Source organism: Eufriesea mexicana, unplaced genomic scaffold (assembly GCF_001483705.2).
Source record: "Eufriesea mexicana isolate 0111107269 unplaced genomic scaffold, ASM148370v2 scaffold3519, whole genome shotgun sequence".
Taxonomy (NCBI): Eukaryota; Metazoa; Arthropoda; class Insecta; order Hymenoptera; family Apidae; genus Eufriesea; species Eufriesea mexicana.
In genome coordinates, this window is record NW_016911532.1 from 225,993 (window position 1) to 252,299 (window position 26,307).

At 33.7% G+C, this 26,307-nt stretch overlaps 1 protein-coding gene across 2 annotated transcripts in view; it reads right to left on the bottom strand.

Moving 5' to 3' along the window:
• LOC108550966 (uridine phosphorylase 1) overlaps positions 1-26,307 on the bottom strand; it is a 64,685-nt gene that overhangs the window by 28,617 nt on the left and 9,761 nt on the right. Inside the window, exon 1 of one of the 2 annotated variants that reach the window (XM_017904940.1) lies at positions 10,335-10,743. The exons of the other annotated variant lie outside the window; for it this stretch is intronic. Within the exon in view, the coding sequence (XP_017760429.1) occupies positions 10,335-10,618 (284 nt within the window). The 5' untranslated portion in view covers positions 10,619-10,743. Of the gene's footprint in view, positions 1-10,334; positions 10,744-26,307 lie in introns of those variants that run through there. 2 annotated transcript variants of the gene reach the window in all.

Consider the following 26,307-nt stretch of genomic DNA (forward strand, 5'->3'; position numbering starts at 1 on the left):
ATAATAATATATATTTTTTATATTATTATTATCATTTTAGTTATTATTTATATTATATTTATATTTTGTATATATTTTGTATTATTTCTACTATCATTTATAACTACGTAATATAATATAATATATATTAATGTAATATATTATTTTATTTAATATATATTAATTTATTTATGTAATAATAATAATTATTATATTATATTAATATGATATATTATAAATAAAATAATATAATCATAATATAAAATTCCAAAATTAATGTAAAAAGCGTATTTCAAGAATAATATAAAATCATAGGAACACTGAAACAATTTAAAAAATTCGAGCAACGTTCTCTGAATCTTCTGTAAACTCGTGGAACTTTTTAAAGAAATCAATGATATACAAGATCTGTTAGATACAGTATACCGTTTCTTTTCAGAGTACTTTGAAAAGTGGGACTGGAAATTCCTCGAGCACTATGTACAGGAGGATTTCATTTTCTATTCAAAAACACAAACGAAGGATGAAGTACGAAGAAAGAGTGCAATTCAGCTTCCATTTCTATATCTTTATTTTATTTCATATCATTAATTATGTTCCTTTATTATTACTTTCATTAAATTTTATTTTCTATTCTAGTTTTACGAAATTTGAATAAAAATTATTCGATTCTGACGTGGTCAATCAAAAGACTGATTCCAAATATTATTGGACCTATTATACATTCAACTGCATTTCTAATTAACATGTAATATACATGTTTATTAAATTTAGCAATTGAAGGTACGATATCAAATAAGACGAACTGTATGATTTTTAACTTCAATTACGAAACTATAATTAGATCGTAATAATTAACTACGTTTAATCGTAATTAATTTATTAAATTAGTTAAAAACCCCCAAAATATTATAAAATTTCATTTCATTTACTATACATTAAAAATTCTATTACATTTTCTTAATCGAATAAATTGATATGGTCAAACAACACGTGTAATCACAATCAAACACGTGAACTTCGAAACAAAATTTTCTGGAAAACAAAGTCTGATGAGAAAAATTTTTCTATACTTTATATAAATTTTTCTATACTTTCGACTTATTTTTTCGAACGCGTTTATCTCCTTAATAATGCCTAAATACCAGTAACTAACGACCAATAACTGACTGCGAATAAGTAATGACGAATAACTCAGAATAAAGAACTCAGATGTGAAAACTGAGAAGTGAGATCAAGTAACTAATAAGAAGAAATAATTGGTAAGTTAATCTTAAAAATCAAAAACTATTTACAAATATCTGACAAAGAATGATTAATAGGGTACAACTCTGAACTGAGAACTGAGATCTCTGAAATAAGTACTGATGACATTGAAAGAAACTAGTAAATAGAAGTAAATACATGTATTATGTAAATACTACTTATAATATATTTCTTCGAAATATTTTCTCAACTATCAATTTAAATATGAAATGTGTATTTTAAATATTCAAAATTCTTATGCCATAGTACGATGTACAGTCAAATACAAAAATACTCAGTTCCTCGGTCCACTTTCCCCATCAGAGTGAGCCACTTTCCCCACCAGAGTGAGCCACTGTCCCATCACTACTATAAACACACTTATACTAATTAATATACTTACATGTATTCATAGTATAATTTATAATTATAAATTAATTCTAGATAGACTGCATATAAATTCTAAATAAACTATAGATAAATTTAACCTAATTTTATTATTATACTGTGCGTCAACTATATTCTAACGTAACACGATACATCTTCTCTGTTTTTTGAAAATACAGGATATAAAGTCAAATTATACCTGTGTGAAATATATTTTTAGTACTGACTGTATTCAGCTTTGAATTACAAATATAAGGCAATAATGGAGATGGTTAATTCATACGAGAACGCATTTCCCATGAACCTTCTATACACTGACATCGTGTTATTCAATGCGAACATCAACTGTATTGTTCTGCAGAACACCATCTTGCAAGAACAATGCGTGTCTTCTAACATTCTACTCGGTCTATTGACATCCTATTGTCGAAGGTAATTTAATAAGCTTTCTTTCAATTCTCGGAGTATTCGATAAAGTATTATACATTTATGCTGAATTCATTTATCACGAATGTCTGTCCACTTTCGATTATCAATTAACGATCCAAGATTCTCGATTCTAATAACCTAATAATCTAAGAAAACCTCGATTTCCGATTTTTTATTATCGATTATCAATCCGTGATTCTCGATTAACGATTATCGATTATCGATCTACAATTCTCGATTTTCGACTCATGATTCTCAATCCTCTATTCTTGATTCCCGATGTTCGATTCTTGAACTTTGATTCCCATGTCTCGATTATCTATTATCGATCTACTACCCACGATTCTCAATCCTCTATTCTCGATTCCCGATGTTCGATTCTTGAACTTTGATTCCCGATTCTCGATTATCTATTAGTAATCCACGATCCACGATCCACGATTCGCGATTTCCGATTATCGATTATTGATTATCGATCCACGATTCTTGATTCTCGATGTTCAATTCTTAAATCTTAATTCCTGATTCTCAATTATCGATCTACGATCCATCGCGATTTCCGATTATCGATTATTGATTATCGATCCACGATGCTTGATTCTCGATGTTCAATTCTTAAATCTTAATTCCTGATTCTCAATTATCGATCTACGATCCTCAATTTTCTTTTTTCCAAAAACGACATCGACTTTGTAATCAATCTTGCACTAAATCGTGTAAGATCAATGTTTCTAATAAATACCTTGATATCATCGTAATACATCACTGCGATAAGTAGTGGCATTAATATTCCGCTACATGTAATACCTGACAACGTACGTCGTATAATAATGTGTAAAGATTAGATAATATCCATGTAAACGCATATAACACGAGCACGTCGCTTACACGCTTACCGATTACGATCAACACTCGTCATTAACGTAAGTCACTGATAAAACAAACACTTCGTCAAAACACATTGCATCTATTTACCGATGAACCCGTTATCTTCCAATTTTTATAATTTTCGAATATATTATCGAATCGAAGATTTGGGAACAAATTTCACTGACCTTGTAAATATCTCAAAAATTATTTACAAAAAACTTCCGTCATGTAATCATACTTTGATTATGCACATCCACAGCGATGAGTGCGTCGTTGATTGGCATGCGAGTCGCAGTATTGAAGTAGCCATTACTTCTATTGGTAATAATACTTTATAATTCCTGATTCGATTTAATCAAGAATGTACATACATCGGTGGAAGCACAGTTTGATGAATTGGAAATTAACGAATTGGTAATTACTGTTAAATAAGTAACGTACCTCTTTTTAATAACATTTCCAATTTCTTATATTTGATGCTATATTATACGATCCACTGACAAGAAGGACCATAAGAAATTGAATTTTTTCTTCCCTGATGACTGGATACTGGTTGAATCGAGGTCTACATAGCCTCCAGGAAATACCTAACCTCGTAATGTGAATCGCGAGTAGATAGTTTCAGGAAATGGTGATAATTTATAGCCATATACGCGAGCAATACTGTAAATTTATGTCTTCTTTTACGTTTTCCACAATCTCTGGCAACACTTTCCTAATTTTATGGAATTATTTCACGGGGAATTTAACCATTCGCACTCGAGAGGCGAACCACAGTCGCCATTTTTCTTAATGCTATCATTTGAACTTTGATCAAGAGCACTCAGGACTCAAGACTCTGAACTCAGAACAGAGGACTCTGAACTCAAAACAGAGGACTCTGAACTCAAAACAGACGACTCTGGACTCAAAACAGACGACTCTGGGCTCAAAACAGTTGACTCTGAACTCGGAATTTAAGATTCAGAACTCTTAGAACTCAGGACTTCGAACTCAGAACTCAAGACTCAAAACTCTCAGAACTCAGGACTTTGAACTCAGAACTTAAGACTCAGAACTCTCAGAACTCAAGACTCTGAACTCAGAGCACAGGACTCTCAGCTCAGAATTCTGAACTCTCAACTCAAAACTAATAACTAATAACTACGATAGGCCTGCAATATTTTCAACGATCGAAAGAGTGAAGGGTGTCATAAAGGAAAAATTAGAGAAAACGAGGATCAATCATCTCGATAAGACCGTGTTCTGTCGAACTTCGTAGCGAGAGATCAGAGGAAGTCGTTAGAACAATTATTTCGAGTTGTTTTTCCTTTTTACGTGTACACACATAACATCCACTTTTCTCGTATAATCTTATTTTACTAATAAACATAATTACATAATTACTATTCAGCAGTTGCTTAACTACAACCTCGGCATTGATCACGTAATTCCTTCTTCTAATAATCCGGGTAAAAAAATTCATTTTTCTATTTTCTTTTTGCATTTTCTTGAGATTTATACGTTTAAAAGCACGCGTGCATAGTCATTTGATGAAATTCAAGAAAGTAGCGAAATTATAGGTGGCCAAGGACGAACACGTCAAGTGAGGTCATAAATGTCAGCCAGTTATCCTCGTTATTTCCTACAATTCCATATTCGAGTCCAACCTCGACGTACGAATGAAGAATACGATGGAACACGAAAGATATACACTTTCCCGCTATTGCTTATGTACTATGCGTGGCTGAAAAGAAGTCATCTCGTTCGGTTGCGGGCAAGAGGGGTATTTCACTTGTTAATAGATATCACTAGTAATACCTACTCTTCTATGACATTCCCAAAACTACTACCTCCAAGTTCGGATTGGAGTATCTCCAATTACGTTAACATAGGCGTAAGATATCTGCGAAAGAAATGTTATCTCAGAGTTAGCTTACAATGAATGGGAAACACTACTACACCAGGCAATAAACGAAACGACAGCAAATGATTGGAAAGGATTTTGTAAACACGTAGAAACACTGGAACACAAATATTGAACGAAAGATGGAATAATAGAAGCCGCATTTGAAGACCTAGAATTGGAAGTACAAAGCAGCGAGTCGAATAAGGAATCAGATAACAATAGCTCAAAGCTTTATAAAGCAAAGGAGTACAAAAGTAATAATAATTAACATCATTTATGAAAATTGATTTAAAATTTAAGATGTATTTTTTATGATAAATTAATTATGTAATTGCATCATACTAGATAACCGTTTAAAAAAATCACACAATACAACATGAATATAAAAAAATATGTGTATAGTACAGCACATTTGCTGCATAATGCAATGAAAAGTTAATCAAGATGCTAATTAGTAATTAGTAATTGCAAATAATCACGTGTTCATCAGAAGAATTTGAAGTTAATATGCTTTTGGGATAAGTCTACGCTCTTGCATCTATTTGTTGCGTCTGTCTCACTTTGCCTCGTTGCTTCGTTCGCTTTCTTTGTCACATGGTGTTCTATGATTAGGCTGATAGAAAGGGATCAGTTCTGCCAATAAGGGAAGCGCTTTATTCTACTTCTGCCATGACGTTAGAATGGTTGGGTTGGTGGGGATTCGGTCCTACAAGTTTCTCAGATGACGTCTTTTCAGCCACGCATAGTACGTATAGTTGGCCAATTCCTGGAATTAACCTTTCTGTTTATTTCCGAAAGCCTATACTTCGTTCAATGAGAACTGGCAGGAGGTATGAAAAACTACAATGCGAAGGACGCGTGATCAGAACAGGACTGGAACACCTTTTTCTAAGCTCTGCGCATAAGGAAAGAAGCCGGACTCGCATGCCAGGGCCCTTGGCAAGGGTTCTTCGTTATTCGTCCCTGAACATCGATGTTTGACAGCCACTAAGCTATACTCATAGCACCGATCATGTTTTCTTTGTATTTCCTGTCAATTGTAAAACGGAGCATGGATCACCTAAGTTTGATTAGATCGCGTCCTCAACCCTGTCGCGTCAGCGTAGCGGGCCTTGTACCCCGCGAAATTTGAATCGACAGAATTGCACTGTTCGAATTCACAACACTATTATGTATTATATTACTTTATTAAACCCTACCATTAATCATGATATTTCATAAGTGTTGTGAATTTGAAAAGTGCAATTCTGTTGATTCAAATTTCGCGGGGGTTAATGAATCCTTCGCACCCGAAGATTTTTTCGCTGTAAAAATATAGCAATTCCAAGCTTTTCTCGTATTTGTTGTAGTAAAATTAAATAGTAAAGTAAACTGTACATCCTAGCGATGTGGGGGCGATCCCTTAAGCTTCGTTTTGTCTTTTGCCTACTATTTTCTGGAGACGTCCTGTCATCTGCGTGACCCTAAACAGGCCAGTTCAATAAAGATCTATACAGTTTTCCCACCGTTTCCACTGACTACTATTCCTTTGCGTTATAACCCCTTTAACAGTATTCTTGTGGACTCGGTGATGCTTCTTATGTGAAAATAAAGAAAGAAAATCATGCGTTTACGTCGGAAATGAACGAAGAGAATTATTTTACTTACATAGTTCATTATTATTTCTCTCTTATTACGTAAGTCGCTCTCTCGAGTGCAAATGGTTAATCCCGTTTACGCGCTTCATGCATTTCTATCGAGCATGGTTATACTGGCATAGTGCCTAACATGACGTTATTCCAGATTACATTATCTGTAACATCGTGGCAGTCAAGGTAACAGCTAGATTGCGGAAATTTCCGCAGTAACGATATTGCAAAGAATACGCAAACTTAAAGCAAGAACGTGGCAAACTGTATGTGAGGCATATACAAAGTATAATAGTTTATATAATAATTTAATATATATGCAGCTTTTAATTGTGAAACGAAAATACTACAAAATTTTTCTCAAACACGTAACGATAATAACAAACAAAATTCATTAAATTAAATAGCAGTCGAGGAACTGTCCTGTGAAGTAAATTTCAAACAAAATCTTTAAAACAGTAGGGAGCTATTGACAACAAAATTGAAAAAGAATTCAAAGTGAAAAGAGTTAAACACCGTAGATTTCGATTTCTTGGCTGACATAGTGATCGTCGAACTATCAAACACCGTAGATTTTGATTTCTTGGCTGACATAGTGATCGACGAACTATCGAATGATAGACCGACGAAACGATGGACTGGCAACAAAATTAAAAAAGAATTTAGAGTGCAAAGAGTTAAACACCGTAGATCTCGATTTCTTGGCTGACATAGTGATCATCGAAACTATCGAACGATGGACTGACGAAACCCGTACTCTACGACTACGTTCACCGAGAACTGGCAAGAAGTATAACCCAATCGTTCACGTGATCAACGCCGCAGCTCAGCTGCTGAAGGTCGATGCTGAGAAATTTTTAAAAATCTTAAACGATCCACTTCTTAATCTGCAGGGATTCAAGCATCGCGTTACTGCCTTGCTCTCACCACGAGTCGTTCGTGTGAAGCTCTTTACATACCTTATCAATAATTCTCGTTAAACGGTGTACAGTGGATGAAGTATAATCGATAAGGAAATAAATAGTGGTATCGTCGCATATGATCGACGATCATCGATTCACACAAGCTAATCTGTATGACGAGCAGGCAACCAAGTATGAGTATAGTGACGAGCAGAGCTGAACGCGCAAGAAAAATCGTGCAAGAAGATACTATATCGGTGCAACATGATCAAAGTAAACATTGTCAGTTACTCGCGTCTTATCATAGTCCATGTGAAAAATTATTTCCCCATGATCCGAGCTATCGAATCCAAACCTAACCCACTATATACGTATCACGTTTGCCTATTCTACAAATGGGGATGTTGCTTTCGAAACCGACCTTTCTTATAAAAGCATGAAACTGTTATTATTAATAACGTACAAGTATTTATATTATACGAGTATTTAGGATCATGATTATGAACCTGTTCAACGCAAGCTTAACCCTTTGCGGTCGACAGATTTGAAATTTAGTGTTTCGCGGTTACTTTTCTGTACAGGATTTAAAGGCAATATATGGATATTAAAGCGCAGACAATTTGTCGAAACTAATTTGTGTTTAATACTAGTAATAATACGTAAAAAATACAACATTTTTAATTTCTCTAATTTTCTGTAGTTTTCTGTATTTTTCGACTTACGAATGTCCGTCCCCGCTTCGAGGACATCGACCGCAAAGGGTTAAGCCTTTGCACTCGAGAGACGCCTCTGAGTCGCCATTTAATCAGATTCTAAAGATGGATGTTCATTAATATATTAAATTTACAATTACCCATAGATGCGTGGAATATCGAAGTAAAATATTTCTACGTCTCAATTTGCATACGATTTCTTATTTACCGTTTTAGAAATATCGTCGACATAGAAAGTCTTCGAATTACTATTTTCCTGTAACGAATGCAAAGGGTTAATCTTAAATCTCTTGAATCAAGAAGAATTGCTGCCAACCTTTTATCTCTCTTCAAAATTATGTAGAGATGGCGAAAACTGGTTTTGTGACAGCAAAAATTGACAAAATAAGAAAATTAAAATAACACAAACTCAAACCTCATAAAACTATTTTAACTTAGGAAAAGAACACACCAAGATATTGAAACGAAAACACACAAAGACGCACTCTAATTTAACTCTCTTTCCAACACCGAGCGAGTCACGCTCCTGCAGGTCACAATTAATTTCTAAGGACTCTGTTTTGGTCGTCAAGGGCCCTGCTTTTATGCTTTTCTTAACCTACGCTTCATCTCCACGTAGGGACCACGCAACTTAATTTTGTTACCCAAAATAACTTTTCCATTTGTTTTTAAAAAATATTAATCGGTTTATAATTTGTTTTTGTTGGCAATGGCCGATTCGCGATTTCTTACCGAAATGGTATCATACAATTATAGACACTGTTATACGCAGTTCAGAATTATCTTTCATTAATTTTCATGCTCCTTCAAGAAATTTAAGAGACTTCCAAATCTTTGTACCTGACCAGCATAATACTGCACGACTTGAATCAGCAGACCCTATTAATAGAATATGCGTTCTTGGAAACAATTTTTCATCAAACTTTCAATATTTTGGTAATAGTATCTTTTCGTTTAAAAACCAGATCTTAACCCTTTGCACTTTTCGTTAGAGAAACATAGTAATTCGAAGACTTTCTGCCATAAAATCGGCGATATTTTCAAAAAGATAAATAAAAAGTGCAAATTAATTGTAAGACGTAGATTTATTTTACCTCGATATTCCACGCGTCGATGGGTAATTTTAAATTCGAGATATTAATTAACAACGATCTTTAGAATCTGATTAAATGGCGACTGACAGTCGCCTCTCGGTGCAAAGGGTTAAATCTCTAACCAAACTGTTTATATTGGCTATATCGGCATTTGTACCATACGTAACCTATATAATTTCTCTCTCTAACAAACTGATGTATCTTTATTTTTTGTTGATACGCTAATGAATTCTACTACCCGTAAATTGTTATTAAATAAATAAATAAACACGCAAGAGTATTATGCTTCGCATCGCACGAACGCTTGAAAATAACGTATATAACAATTACTCGCAGATTGAAATTAAAAATCCCCTATTTTGACCTACAGATTACGTATATCCATTTACACGAATGTGAATTAAAATTTAAAAAAAAAAGGATGAAAAATTCGAAATTTTAATATATTATTTGTACAAATTAATTTTTCATCAAAATTTTTAAATAGCTGCATTTCCGATTTAAGAAAAATTATATTTTTCATTTATATATCGGGGATGAAGTTTGCCTCTAGCCCTTTTGTTTCCCGAGATATGCCAAAAAATATTTTTCAACCCTAACTTTGGGGACTGTTTTCACCCCTTTAATATGGAAAATAAACGATACCGAAAAATACGTATGAAATAATTTTTTGAAAATTATAAATTTCATCAAATTCGGTAACTTGGGGTTGAATATATTCCCTTGTTAGAGTGTTACATGAGAACTTACTTGGAAGTAATGTTTGGAACGACTATCGTCATGTCACCTTTCGTTTTATATATTTCATTGAATACTTTTGAACGAATCTATACAACAATGTATATTACCAATATATGTAAACAAAACTCTTTGCAACTAGCTAATAAAAAAGTCTCACTATTATCTGCAAAATTAAAACAATGGCTAAGAAACGACATATAAATATCCTAAATCTGGCGTACTATGATACAACCAACTAGTTAACATAATCAACAATTGTCACTATATTCTTATATTGCTAAAACAAAATTAAAAGAAAGATATGGTCTAGCTGCAAAAATATAAAAATCGTGAATTCGACTCTAATTCCTCCGATCGCGTCTACTCTAAAGACAAAACTCTGCGTTTACTATGTTTACTCCGAGACACGTTGCCTAGCAAACAAAAAGAGAAAAGAGAAGTGGCAGAATGAGACATACCTAACAGCAGGGTCATAAGTCTTCTCGTCACATTCGCTGCCACATTCGACATTCTCAACCGGAAGGTTCGCTTGACACACGTGTTCCTCGTCCCCAGATCTAGTTCCGCAGGAGCAAGTGGGCATCTTGGTGACCGACGATTCGACGCGTTTCAGAAACAGAGACAGAGCGACTAACCGGGGATCTAACACGTACTCAAATCTGACAGGCGTTTTATTGAACGGAAGAAAACGATCGACTAACTGGACATAGACACTTTCCGCGACTACGTGCCAAAATCTCATCAAAATCTCGTCCAAGGTCTCCCTAAACTGTGTCGAGCAAGTACCGCTCTCTGAATAGAATCTTTGCGTTGCTTCAAAAGATATATATATTCGGAGAACCCCTAGATCGAGCCACGATCGTTTGCATTCCCACTACACCGTCTGGTGGCCGCCAAACGGCAGCCAATGCAACTAGATACCAGTGTACACGTGCATATCTCTCATCTCCACTGGCTAAACTCGCGGAGCTTCACCCACTCCGCACCTCCGTCACCTTGATACCAAGTCAATTGTCATTTGTTTTGCAACAGATGCACAGTGTTAGTGGCAGTGGTGGGGAATGGTTAGTCTCTTTCCAAGTTATCTCCGTCTCTTGCAACTCTGGTGGGAGACCTGGCCACGTGAGAGACCCCTTCGCGCCAACAGGACTGGATTAGCATAGACTAGTCGCGGCTATGGCGCGCAAATGAATGTTAGGAATCGATGTGACGGACAAGTTGACAAATCTTTCGCTAGTTTTTCCAAGGTTCACGGATGTGCGATTGGACGACAGTGAAACTTTCTATGGTTTTTTTTACGCTGATCGTGGAATCATGCCTAGTAATCGCTAGTGAGTTATTCTGGCGGCTGTTTGGTGTTAATGGTACCTTGATAGTGGTGCGGAGCGAATTGACAATTATCTGAAACGAGAGATTAACAAAATTGGTAAGGGTTTCTCGTACAGGCGATTCAGAACTATCTTCATTCTAGGATAGGTGACTCGTCGTAGGTACCCTAAATGTAGTATACGCAAATGGTAGAAGGAAAATAGATACGTGTATCTATATTTTTATTTCGAGAAAGATGAACGTTCGTTTGTTCACGAATTTTCGATAACTGCAAGAACTGAACTTCTGAAACCAGGTAGTTTGTTGTATTTGATACTGCTTGTGTTGAAAACGCGAATATTTCTATTAGCAACGAAATTTTGTCAGCTACTTGTATAATGATATACATGTATAGATTGCGTTTCACGTGGCAAATAATTTGCGTAAGTGTATAGTTTAGCAACTTGGTTTAAAATAACGAAATGTAAGGAATAAATTAAAAGATTGCCCCTGAAACTATCCACAAATCTCTATACTTCTAAATCAACGTTAAACGCAACGATAATAAGTTTACGAAGTACATGAATCTGTTTAATTTCAAACGCTTTTATCCATTTAACAGGTTCAATCCGCGGTATAATTCGTTACAATATGAATTATAATTAATATGAATTTTATGAGAATAAAAATCAGGAAATTTTGAAAAAATTTGCAATTTCTAATAATCCTTGACAAATCACGTACATGTGCAAGGCTATACAATATAGAGTCAAGTTTGCATGAAAACAATCTATCGTCACGTAGTGCACCGAATGAAAATCCGATTGGCCTAAGGGACTAAGTGACTAAGATTGACTATCAGTGACGAAGAGTGCTGAACACGTTTCGCGATAAGATTCTTTTCCACTGAAACCCACATAAGGATTACGAACTTTTTAACAAAACATTCACGATTCGCATAATTATGAAACGTGAGAAACAGGGAAAACAAGTGAAATTATGACAAATACAGAAATAAATAAATTCTAAACAAAACCTCGAACGTCCTGACATTACCGATTTCGTCATTGTCAGAGGAATAGACACTGAGAAAATTAATATACATACAATAGATCTTAACCTAGATCACTATCTACCATTCATAAATTCGTACGAGCAATTTATCACGATCATGGTTGCATCTAAGAGTAGAACCACTACCTAGACCAAGTTCAGAGAATACGTCATCGGAAAATTAAACCACATCCTTTTCTTACTGCTCAAATTTAAAAAGAAGATAAAGCACGTCAGATCTTAACACTCGGATTGCTATACCTGGGTCCGTTCGGACCCCACTCTAGATGCAATATACTAGCTTCATCGATACTTGACACGCCGTTTGTTCGTGATAGAACGATAACGAAGCGAATACGGGTTAGAAGATGTATTTCCCGACAGTATTCAGTGCGACTCCCAGTAATCGATTATGCACAATCTCATAGGAGTTTACGTTGGGGTCCGAATGGACCCAGCACCGCCGCTTGCGCAGGCGCCCAAGTGTTAACACTTTACCGACCGGAGGCCTATTAATAGGCTTTTGATCGCCGATACTTACCGACCGACAGCCTATTTTCAGGCTTTTTCGTACGTTGCTCAGTTGTGTTAGTTGCGTTGCTTTGTAAGCTCCCACATTGTTGCGGCCCTAGGACCGCAATGTCCCAGGTCAAGTGGAGGACTGTTTTATGTCTTTAGTATCAGTTTTTTTTTACAAATTTATCTGAGCATACAAAACGCACAGACACTTCCGTGCGACAGTCTAAGCCGAAACAGAGCCGGCGCCAGGGAGAATCTGCGACTGAGCGGCTGGTCGGAAGTACGTATGCCGTTGCAGCGCTAGCGGTCGGTAAAGTGTTAAGATCCGTAAATCTTAATCTGAGTGATCAGGATCCAATATCAAGGGCATATCTGCTGAAGATGCAGTTCAGAAGTCTGACACGTCGTAACGATACTTAACCCTTTGCACTCGACGAATTTTTCAATATGAAGATCTAACAATTCGAAACTCACATGATACTTTTATGTTAAAATAAGAGAAAGAAAATCAGACCTTCCTGTGAGAAACGAATAAATAGGATTATTTCGCGCGTAATTAGTTCTAACCTAGTTATTACCCCATATTCGTTACTTATGCTTCGCGTATTAACCCTTTGGACTTGACGAATTTTAGCTAGAGAAGAGAAATTTGAAAATTCTACGACACTGGTAATATATTTTTGAGCTATAAATAAAGAATCGTATAATAGCCATCGCGTAGAATTACTTGATTTCAATACCTCGCACGCTATTACGTTATCTTAAATTTGATAGACCAATTAACACGCTGACTGCCATGTGGTCATCAGTGATCAATGACTGTCTCCTCAGTGGGATCATAATGGTCACCAATATCCGGCGATACTAACTTTTTAAATTTCTATTTGTTTTATTCTAACCAATTTTTGAATATTCGAACAACGTAAATAAATAGAGAACTTCGAATAGAAGACGTTAATAATTTGCACCATCTTTTTTCGCCATATTGTTTGATAATTCGTCATTGTATCCCAAGAATAATGGAAATTTTATCGTGACCCCCTGTGAGCGTACTATATAAAAAATGCGTGGCAGTCGAAGTGTTAATATCCATCTTCCAAATTTTATGAAATGATGAATGAAGCTCACCTCTCGAGTTTAAAGAGTTAAAACAAATGGTGACTGAGAGTCACTGCTCGAAGGCAAAGGTTAATTTCAAATGCGTTTTGCCGCACTATTCTATATATCGTCTTCAGTTCATGGTACACGAGCAAGAAGATCGACAGTCTTCTCATGAACGCGTACTAGCGCGTACCGACGCGACAACCAGAAGTCGACTGGTGGACTAACTGATTTGGGACCTACTGCAAACGACTATCTAATGAACTAACCTGCCTTGGGACCAACTAGTTTACTGACGACCGATAATATCGTTAAGACGTCGATAAGAGGAATAGATCAATGGAGAGTACTATATTATATCTTAAACGCAGTAACATAAACGCGCAGGGAACTCATCGTTCATATTTATATTCGAATATATATGTATATACGATTACCAATCTACGCACATGCGATAATAACCGTAGTGGTTCGACAAAAGTAAGTAACTATATATAATTATGTTCTTATTCGAATAGAAGTGAACGTTAATTTTGTTAAAAATACTCCATGCTTTGAGCAATAACGAAAATAACATACCTGGAATTATTCGACCCTTCCGGTAGTTCTAGACGCTTCCAGAGACTATGGGCAGCCGGTATCGGTGAGAAGAGTGGGGCAAACGACGTAGGGACACTGATAGGAGTGGGGAACCGACACTCTCTCCCACTCCTACGACTGAGGCTGCCGTCCCGCACTGACTGCGGGAAGAGTGGGCCAAGCGACCGAGGTACAGAGTTAGGAGTGGGGGAAACGAGTAGGCTCTCCCCACTCCTAAGGCCGCGGGTACCTTCTACCGGTAACGGCGGGAAGAGTGGGGCAAGCGACGGCGGAACACCGTTAGGAGTGGGGGAAACTGATACACTTTCTCCGTAATGCCGACAACGTCACCAGGTGGGGTCTCTGTGCTTCTTCTCGATTTTGCCGACCGGTCCTTTTTGCTTTTCCGTTCTTTTGCATTACAGTATGCGACAGACGTATCTTACATAAGAATACTTACTAATCCTGTAAGGATTACATATTCCCACTTCGACTTAGGCAAAATATGTGAGGAGAAGGAGGGAAGCATGGAATCTCCAGCTGGCCCTCGTGTCTCGAAGTCTCGACCCCAGCCCATTGTTTAATTTCGTTAAAACAGAATTAGACATTTAATGGCTACTCATGCACACTCGATGCAGTAAAAGGAAATTTTTTAAAAATATACGTTAACAAAAATTGTATAATGGAAGATCTTAGAATATCAGGAAACCATAACGGTATTTTCTGCCCTTTTCTGTTTCATGAGAGAACAAATCTGTCAATTGACGCGAATTAGTTAAATCGAAGTCACTTGGTTAATTGAAATCAGAAAAAAAGAATTTAAAGCGGCACATCCGTAAATACTCGAAACAATATCGGTAAACGGACCCCACCGTGTATAAAATTTTTAAATCCTGTAAAGTGGAGCATACTACAGGAAAAATAGATACTATCTGTAAAGTGATACGTGACTTGATTACATATTGATTGGTAATACAAAAGAAAAAAAGATTGAGCTCTGTTGATTTAAAATATTGCATCGAGTGCTGGTATTGATGGAGAAACGTCGCGTTATAGATATCTCGTAAGCACTTCTGCGTACCCTCCCTATCAATATCCGTCTTGACTGATTTTATAATCAGTGTAAATAAATAAAATAAATAAAGGTATAGATTTCTATTAAAAAAAAGAAAGAACAATATTAATCTGGAAATAACCTATAAAATATCTAACGAATAAAAAATGAGCAAGATAATTGTACTTCGCAATTAAAAATAGGTTATGTTCGATAATGTGAAAGGAATCTTTATTTGGATGGCGTCACCCTGCATCGGGATCTATGTTTGCTTCGAGGACCATCAAGCTTATCAATTTTCGAAGCAGGACTAAGTGATGCAATGGGGTCGACGGGACACACTTTTTGTCAACCCACCGTCTACATCACGCATTTCAGAAGACTCAAGCCTCCACGCATTTGTACCACAAGGAAATAAAATATAACCAAAGTTAAAAGTTCAATTTTATAAATCCTATCATTACTACACATATTTGTGTTTCAAAGCTATCGGTTGTTTTCGTCGAATGCATATATGCGTTCCTCGGCCAAACTGATGGCTTCCACAAAACGCATATATGTGGCGCTCGTCTGCGAAGGGTTAAAAGTCCTAAACAGAATCCCTTGAATTATAAGGCCTTCCCCTACTGTCTGACGTGTAGTCTCATCCTGACGTGGTCTCATCTTGAAGAGATCCCATAGTGACATAGTCTGATCCTAGCACAGTCTCTTCCTAGCACAGCCTCATCCTGACATGGTCTCTCTCTTTCTGACATGGTCTCGTCCAGAGTAAGGTCTCATTCTAACACGACTATTTGGACGTGCTATATCCCGTATCTCTATCTCTCTGGTCTTGACATGTGAAATCAACTAACAACCGGTTCTTCCTCCCGTTTGTACAAACCTGCAGTACATGGCAGGAAGTATATCTGTTTCTGACATCCGAACTTGGCACTTGCATCCAGAGTTTTACATCGTGCAAGGACACATTTGCTAGCTCTATTGGCTTTTCAGAGACTCCACGTGGTCAGATTGAGGTTGACCAGGTCAATTACTTGGTCAAGTTATACGATCCTGTTCATTACCTCATTCATAACTGGCAAACCTAATCAGACGGGTAATTAAACCACTGTGTCGTTAATTACAGTCTCTCTCTTTGTTACACTGAACAAAGATGATGTTAAATTTTAAAATTTTTATATCTTTACACGACTGAGTGTAAAAGTATGAAGTGTTAGATGGGAATATCTTCTGAATCGAAAAATCATAAACTCGTTATTGTTGTTATTATATTAGCAGCTGAAAAGTTGTTAATTACATTGGAAAAAGGATGACATGCTATCCCTAATTACTCTGGAACCCATAATCGTTAAAGATGGCCTTGGAAACCAATGCATCGATGGGTTTACTAAGTTTTCCCTCGAGTCTCTTTCCTTTCCTCTTTAAATTAAATTCTATGAGACAGAAACCTCTTATATGTACTCTAAGTGAGACAAAAAGGTAACAAAGGTAACGTCTGATTCCTGCATAACCGACTGATGTTAAATCAAAGAGAATTTCAAATCTGATAATTTATTTACAAATGAAAATAGAAATAGAAACATAAATTAAATTATCGCGGTAAAAAGTAATTCAACCAAAGTATACTGGATAATAAATGCTGTTTTCATAGTAATTTAATTTTATACAATATTCCAAACTAAGCTCACGTTATAATGTAACTTCTATTATATCCTCCATTATCAAAACTTCTACTATTCAAGGTTTGAATTTCAAAAGTTGCTCTAATTAAATGTTTCACTATACAAGCGATTTATTATCCAAATAACAGGTTTCCTTTATTAAATCATATGAAACTGGGGTCATGTGCATTTATATCTCACGAATAATAGCATACACAAAGGTATTTGACATTTGAGTCGTTCAAATCGATAAATTCCTTAAAACAAAATCCAGAAATTTATTTTACGCGTAGAAAATTTTCAAAAATTCAAAAAGTGGAATTAATTACTTTGACCTGTGAATGGAAAGCTTTTATTGGAAAAAATATTGAAATATGAGGGATAATTTAAAAGTAAAAAAAAATAGCTAATATTAAATGTATGTTAAAAGTACTTTCATGTAATATATATATATGTAATATACGTAGTAGAAAATATTTATAACTTATTTAAAAAATTTGCATCCTTTAGCAACACGAAGGTTCTGGATCGATGAATAATTAAAAAAATATTAAGATATATTTTTATCATATATTACCTTTAACTATTTTGAACCACTATAAGAGAAGTTAAATGCTTTGCTTTTAGAAAATTTCCTTATTCAAACCCCTATTAGCTAATATTTTTGAAATATTACTTTATTAATTTAAACTAAAATTTATTGCACTGTATTTGTTTATAATTTTCACTATGTAATGGAGGATATTAAAAATCTATGCTAGTATAAATAAATTGTGTTATATCAATGAAACAAGACACTGGAATACATAACTTAGTGAACTAAAACTTTCAAAGCTCTATTAACACAACCCCTATTACCTAATATTTCTGAAATATTTTTAAAATAGGGCAAAATTTAGATTTCCTTATTAATTTATACAAAAATTTATTACACTGTATTTGTTTATAATTTTCACTGTGTAATGAAAGATATTAAAAATCTATACTAGTATAAATAAATTGTGTTAAATTAAAAAGGCAAGATACTGCAATACATAAGATAGCGAATTAGAGCTTCTTAAAGCCCATATCCATTATCTATTGTATTTATATTTGTTCATACTATTTGTATTTGTTTCAAACGTGCCTTTATCAGTTTGCCTACGTTTAATGATCCAGATTCAATTTATGTATTTTTTTAAAATAACGAGTTTATTTGAATATCTCACGTGTACAAATACAAATAAGATTAAAAACACTTAAGTGTCACGATTTTGTTATAAATACTTCGAAATGACACAGTTATATGTAAAATATTTTGTATTAATATTTTTCACAAACAGTACTCTGTGCAAGAGAATTGAATAAATAATTATTTATTTACTACGATTTATTAAATTTGGTTGAACTAAATTCTGAATTAAATTCAAAATTCTGAATTAAATTTTGAATTTAAATAAATTCTGTTTAAAGATACATAGTTAGTGAAAGAATATCGTATCTTTATTTGAAGAAATAAGAAATAATAGTGATCACGTATCTCCAAAATGATAGATGATTTAAATTTTAAATGCCTTGTAAATTATTGTAAAAAATAAAATTGCTAATGACCTTTAATGATTTTTATAAGTTTATGTATTATACTAACTAGTAGTTAGTAATACTTAGTATAATGTACCAACTATAATATATAATACGAAAAACAAAAATATTTTTAAACAATAACAAGATACCTAATGAATTGTCTCTATTGCTATTAACATTTCGTTAATAGACTTTACACTTTATAAATAATAATAAATGTAAAATTAAAATTGCGATTATGAAAAGCCAGATTTCTGCACAGTAAATACAAGATAACGTTATATTGATTTTAATTCCAATCGATATTTTACCAGCTACACGAGTACTATTCTGGTAACCACAATATCAGTGATATGATATTCCGATAGCGTCGAATTTTTTATTGATAATTTTATCAGTTAACATAATTGCCTTTCAGAGACTTAAATTCCATTTAAATGTTCTTCGACTAATGTTTCCTTAGAATACAAAAACGATAATAATAAATTCGTCGATACTAAAGCCGATTATATCGATATTTTAATAAAAATACAAGCTTAGCATTTATCCTAGATATTGATTATCTATATCATCTACTTGAAAGATATTTTCGATCATTTAATACAATTTAATGCAAAATTTATTTTTACAAGTCGTGTTTCGCATTTTATACGTTATAAAATAAATATTTATTTATGTAATTACCGTACAAATGAACATGTTCCATTCTTCAAATAAAGATTTTCGTATCATTCGAATTACATTGCAAATACGTTGCACTGTGTTTCCCGAAATTTATCCCGGTAGAAAAATAAATAAAAAATGTTAAATGAGACGTGCAAAATTAATAATAATAAATAAATTTTTCACATTTATAAAAATTTACTAATTATTACTACTATATATATTGTATAATACTACTACTATATATATTATATCATGTATAATACTGTTACCATATATATTATATATAATAATACTAATATCATATATATTACATATAATAATACTGCTGCCATATATATTATATATAATAATAATAATAACAACAGAAACGTTAACAGTTATATTGTAGAATTTTCTTTGAATCATCCTATATGCACGATTAATTGCTATTTATCCACATTTAGTACGACTAATAAAATTGAAGCGATTTTTATGCTGCTCTTGGCCACTATCCAGCCTAGGAAGCTATTCCCATACGTTCTCTGTGACATTTAAATGAAGAGATAACGCCAGCCATCGGAAAACCATAACTTACCCACCATTCTTTCATCACCCCGCAACCTGTTCTTTCACTACACATATAGCAGCAGTAAAAAGTTTCCACCTATAATGCTTTTATTATACTCTTACCATAAGAAGGTTTTTTAAAAAATGAACAGATATAAGAAAATCATAGCACGTTTTACGATTTATAAAATAAGTATTATTCAACGCAATAAGAATTTTATAAACGTCTACAACTTAGAATAAAACTTGCATAAATATATATGATATATAATAATATATATAATTTAAGTTGAAATAAAAATACAACTTATTAGAAGAAGTTACAATAAATTATATATATTACATATTTAATTATTATGTCATAATTTATTAATTATATAAATATATTTTAAATATAATATATATAATTAATGTACATATATTAATTGTTAATTGATAATAGATATAATTATCAATTATTAGTAGACGTATATAATTTGAATTAAAGTAAAAATACATGTAAGGTGGATTGTATTAATGCGCATAATTCATGTTGAAACAGAAATACAGTTCCGATGGAAACTTCTGACAGTCACTATATACGCCGATTAAGCGTGTTGCAATTTTTCATACTGGAATTTCTCTTCGTTGTAATATGAATATCCTTTCTCTTCAATCTTTTCTTTCACGTTCTTAAGTAAGTACATTTAACCCTCTTGCTACTGGCATTGTTATACATGTCCTCGTGCGGACCGCCATTGTTGGAAACAACAGAATAGTACAAGAGAGAAACAGAACGACATAAAATTTTGTTAAAACATTCCTATATTTTTTTAATACTTAGACGATCATTTCAAGCACTTGAATTTAATATTTATATTCTTTTCATTAAACTTCGCAAATATAATTAATATCACATACGAATGAATCTTCTATTCTATCGAATGAATTGGCCTGTGGTCACATTTCTTTAATTAACACTAGAACTACCGATCTTTAATTGGTACCTAACTATAACGTGCACAGATTATAGTAATTTCAGCGATACGATGAATATGAGTAAATATATTGATTACAGTACTTCCTCAACTCATTTGCATCATGGTTTCACTTAAGGTGCCATGTTCAGGCATCAGCGACGTTCAACTGACGACTAGCCCGTATTACTGCGCGCGTATCAGCACCTACTCATAATGGCAGTTAAAAGGATTTTCACAACAAAAGTAAAACTTGTCAAGAATATAATGAACCGATGTAGATGAGATGCTAACAAAAGGGATCAAACGTGATCTGTGGCATATGAAGAATATTCGGCAACTGGTAATGGCAAAAGTCAGCTCGCGGATTATTCCGCGCTCGGTGATAGGCGACAGTCGTGACTCGCGGAATATTCCGCTCTCGGTGATAGGCGACAGTCGTAGCTCGCGGAATATTCCGCTCTCGGTGATAGACAACAGTCGTGGCTCGCGGAATATTCGGCGCTTGGATGCAAATGGGTTAATATGAATTGATATCAATTTTATTCTTAAAGCAGGTGTATGTGTTCGGTGATTGCAAAAAGGAAAATTCTGGGAGCAGTCATTTTGACTAGGTTGGTAGTTCTTGTGTTAAATTTTTCTTCCTGTATTCATAAGATCACGTAGAATTATTCCTTTTTCCTCCCATTACACTTTCCATTTATTTCTCCTTTTGAAATTTTTCCATAATTCATTGGACCCCCGAGGAAATTAATTCTTCCGATACTCAATGGATTATTGCAACCCATAATAGCTCGACGATAATAACAAGACAATCAGTGTGCCATAAATAATCGAGATAATGAGATTTTTCATCTCAGCGAAAGATTGCACTGGCCAATAAATTTTAATTTTTTCTCTAATCTGTAATATCCATTAGCAGGGCCGGCGCGAGGCAGGTTCGATTTTTTCGTTACAGAAAAATATTAATTCGAAGACTTTCTGTCATAAAGTCGACGATATTTTTAAACTGGTAAATAAGAAATCGTATGCAAATCAAGACGTAGAATTATTTTATTTCGATATTCCACGCATCGATAGGTAATTTTAAATTTGATATATTAATTAACATCGATCTTTAGAATCTGATTAACACGTTAAGTGCCCAGCCCGTTTTGCTTGCCGTTCCGTTTAGGTCCAGACTCGGCTGTCAAGTGGGCTACTGGCGTCGGACGAAGTGTTCATAAAACTCGGAGATACTGTACCAATTGTTATAATAGGAATTCCAAAACGTTGGGTCCAAAGATGGCGAAGAATTTAACACCAAAAGTTAGCATCTTTGGGTCCTAGTCTGGGCCGGAAAGTCCTAAAGTCTAACGCCGGTCCCTGGGGACTGACGTAGCACTTAACGTGTTAAGAAAATATTTTAGCGTGGACCTTCGGGAAAGTCGATTTCATTTTGTTTTCACACGAACCTGCCACGGTCAAATGACGTAGAAATGAAAAAGAAGTAGAAGCTTTAAAAAATGTGTTAAGGGGTTATAACGCAAAGGAATAGTAGTCAGTGAAAACGGTGGAAAAACTGTATAGATCTTTATTAACACATTAAGTGCACAGCACGTTTTGCTTGCCGTTCCGTTCAGGCCCAGACTCGGCCGTCAAGTGGGCCACTCCCGGCGGGTGAAGCTGTTCATAATACTCAGAGATACTGTACCAATCGTTAAAACAGGAATTCCCAAACGTTAGGTCTAAAGATGAAGAATTTAAGGCTAAAAATTTAACACCATACATATATAAAACTGCCAAGGTACATCTATAGTTATCATTTCTGAGGCACTGAACTTTCTTCGTTCCATTACTTTCATTATGAAACCTATCCAAAGATATTCAAGTGGACCCAGTTCATGAGACTAATAATGATATGAATAACAGCAATATTACACTTAACGTGTTAAATGGCGACTGAGAGTGGTCTCTCGAGTGCAAAGGGTTAACCAAATTAGAACCTATTTCAGACATTTTATTCTTACAATTTCTGAAAAAATCTAACTGCTTTCGACAAAATTAAAGGTGACTTTTATTTAAGATACAAACACAATTATACTACTTATTTTCATCGTACCACTATAATTATTATCACGTGTATAGTGTATTTAATTACTCGTTATAGCTTACTTACTCGAATTATTAATTAAGAGAATTTACAGTATTTTAATTGCTAAAATACCAACGTATTATTCGACTAATTTTGCTTGGTAGCGAGTTATACGAAACTGGAATTTATTGAATTCTATACTTGGGGATGTTATGTAAATGTATCCAGCCACAGCCAACCCATTTCTCGAGAAATATAAGGAACGATGCAACGTGAAAATAGCTACGATGTATCAGTGTCAAAATACGGTATTTCGCATTTATTCTTCGAAAAATATATGAAATATTTTCGCGTGTAGAAGGATAACGTAAATCAGAGTGACGATTTTCTGATCCTTTCGATATTCACATTTGACACGATGCACGTTGGTTATATTAAAGAATAAGAATGAAAAGATGATATTGTCAGAGATAAATGGTTCACGTATTATTTAAACACGTATGTGCAGAGAGTGCCTGTCGTGTAGATTTGTACCACTTATTTTGACGAATTTTTATACGAAATGTGAATGTCATATAGAAACGTATAAGCAGTTGATACTTATATAGGGTACCTCAAAATTCATGCACGATTTGAATTTTGTGTGGTAGAGTGTTACTAACGAGAAAGAAAAGATACAAAGATACTAAGTGCAGTGCAATGTAGAATATTGAGATGAAGTTCTTAAACTGTATGCAGTAAGAAAATAAATATCTATCTATCTACTAAGATACTAAGTATACCGATGTATACTATATGAATCAATAAAAAATGTACAATTTTGAATTAAAAACCTATGTTTTCTATCAAAATTACTTCTTGCATGAATTTTGGAACACCAATTATATAGCAATACGTAACGAAATATATTAGGGTATGTAACAAAAGTGTAGAATAAAAATTTTTATAACGCTCAAAAAATTAAGGAAAATTTATAGTTGTGTTGGAGAAATTAATCGATGACAAAAGTTGTATATATAAGTACTGACAAAAATTATGAAATAGAGTAATTAATTCTGAATTTTCCTATATTCTTTATTTTCTGAGATATATGAAAATAAAAAATAGGCTTTATAAAAGCCTAATTGAAAAAGAAAGACTTAATATATATATATTTATTAAATAATGTAATATATTAAACTATATTAATATATGTTATGTATTAATAATGTCTAATAATAATATATATTAATATAATATAATATGGATATTCAAAGTCGATTTTCTCGATAACGAAGCTTCAAATAAAAAAATTTTATTCTTTATTTTGGATTCCTTTTTGCATGTAGAATCACACAATACTCTATTATACCACCGATGCTAGTATGCTAATGGTTTAAGAATCTAAACTATAGCTAAGTGCTCACGCACTCGGTGGGTATTCAAAGTCGATTTTCCCGATAACGAAGCTTCAAATAAAAAAATTTTATTTCTTATTTTCGCTTTGTTTTTTTCATGTAGAATCGCTCTCTTCCCTGTTATACCACCGTTCCCTATTATACCGGACACCCTGTATATATATATATTAAAAAAAAGAAGAAAAATCGGAACATAATGATAAAAATAAATGACACCGATATATATAATAAAATAAAATATAATAAAAATAAAAATCAATACTCTATTTCCAAAAACAGCAGTACGTTTTCAATAACTGGAAAAATAAAACTCTGAAACTAGACTCTTTGATTATTCGGATAGCTCGAGTATCAACTTCGCGAAGAAGAAGAATCTTACAAAGAGATAACAAATTTCTTGAAGAAGTCTGGAATCCACTACCATTCGGACGAAACGGGAAATTGTAAGAACTCTCTTAACCGAAAGACGTAAAAGCCGTGGAAGAAAATTGACACGACTACAAGAGAGCACTGTTATTCTCAAAATAAAGAACGATACGAGTACATCGACTCGAAAACTCACGGAAATGGTCGATAATACATTTGGAAAAGTTTTCATCCAGAGAAAGTAACTACCTCTATCGAAGACCCTTATGACCAAATGATCTTCAGGATAGGGTGCCAGGAATAGAGCTGTACACTAACCCCTTGAACCGCAATTTATTTTCAGTCGCCATTGCTCAGATGGGCAAGTTAATTTTCTCAGTTTTAAGAGGAGGGATTTAGTATATCTGTTGAAAAGGTAAGTTTAGCTATAGACAAAAATCAATATAGAATGTAAGATACAAATAAATAGTTAAGATATGAAATAATAAGATATAAGTTCCTAGAAAGAATGTTTTATGTAAACATTCAGTTATATCTTTGTGGAGAAAGAATGTTTTGATGTAAAAGATTAACACTGAAGTCGATAGGTATCCTATTCTGTATTCAAATTTCAAATTCTCAATCTTTTCAGAAAAAAGTATCTAACTAGAATTAGTATAGTTTAGAATTATAGGTATTTAATTAGAATTATTATAATTTAGAATTATAGGTATTTAATTAGAATTACTATAGTATAGAATTATAGGTATTTAATTAAAATTATTTAATCTAGTTAAATACCTATAATTATAAACTATAGTAATCCTAGTAAAATACCTGTAATTCCAAAGTATAGTTTAGAACTCTAGAATAAGTCGAAATGACTGATTTTAGATGTATGCCAATAACTATGAAAGTGGTCTAATTGAAAAATCCAAATAAAATTATTTCATCGCTTATTTTGTGTTGCATTTGTTCCTATTATGACAAAAGAAAATTATTTCTCGCAAAATATAGATATCCTTAACCTATAACATAGGGTGTTCCTGAACAATGTGTAAAGAAAATAAAGAAAAATAAGAAGAATTCGTTTTCGAAATAATCAAGTTTAAATTATGATATAGTTTTCACAAAAGAATTTGTTTCCTCATTAACGGAATCTTCTTTATACAATGCAATAACTTCCTATACAGAACCGCCATATTATGCATACGAAATCGTTAAGTCAAATGTTACTATATCTAGTAACTTTATTTTGTCACGTCCTTCTTAATATTCAGGACGACGTAACCTTTTCCTGGCTGGTTAAAGAACGTTTGTGAAGCAAATTTCCGACTCGTTTAATGACAAAAACATGTACTGTGAAACAAAGAAATAGAACGTAACGAAAGTACCTTGACTATAAGGCCATACTTGAGAAATACAATTGTTCGGATGAAATACTTGTTTTGCAGTTAATTATATTGCAATAAAATTACTACCTATAAAGAAGAAAATGGAAAGAATGACTGAAATGCCATCCGTTGATATTCATAATAAATTTTTTTTTTTTTTTTTTTTTTTTTGGGGGGAATTCCCCACCGCGATATTAGTTGAAAATGTCAATAAA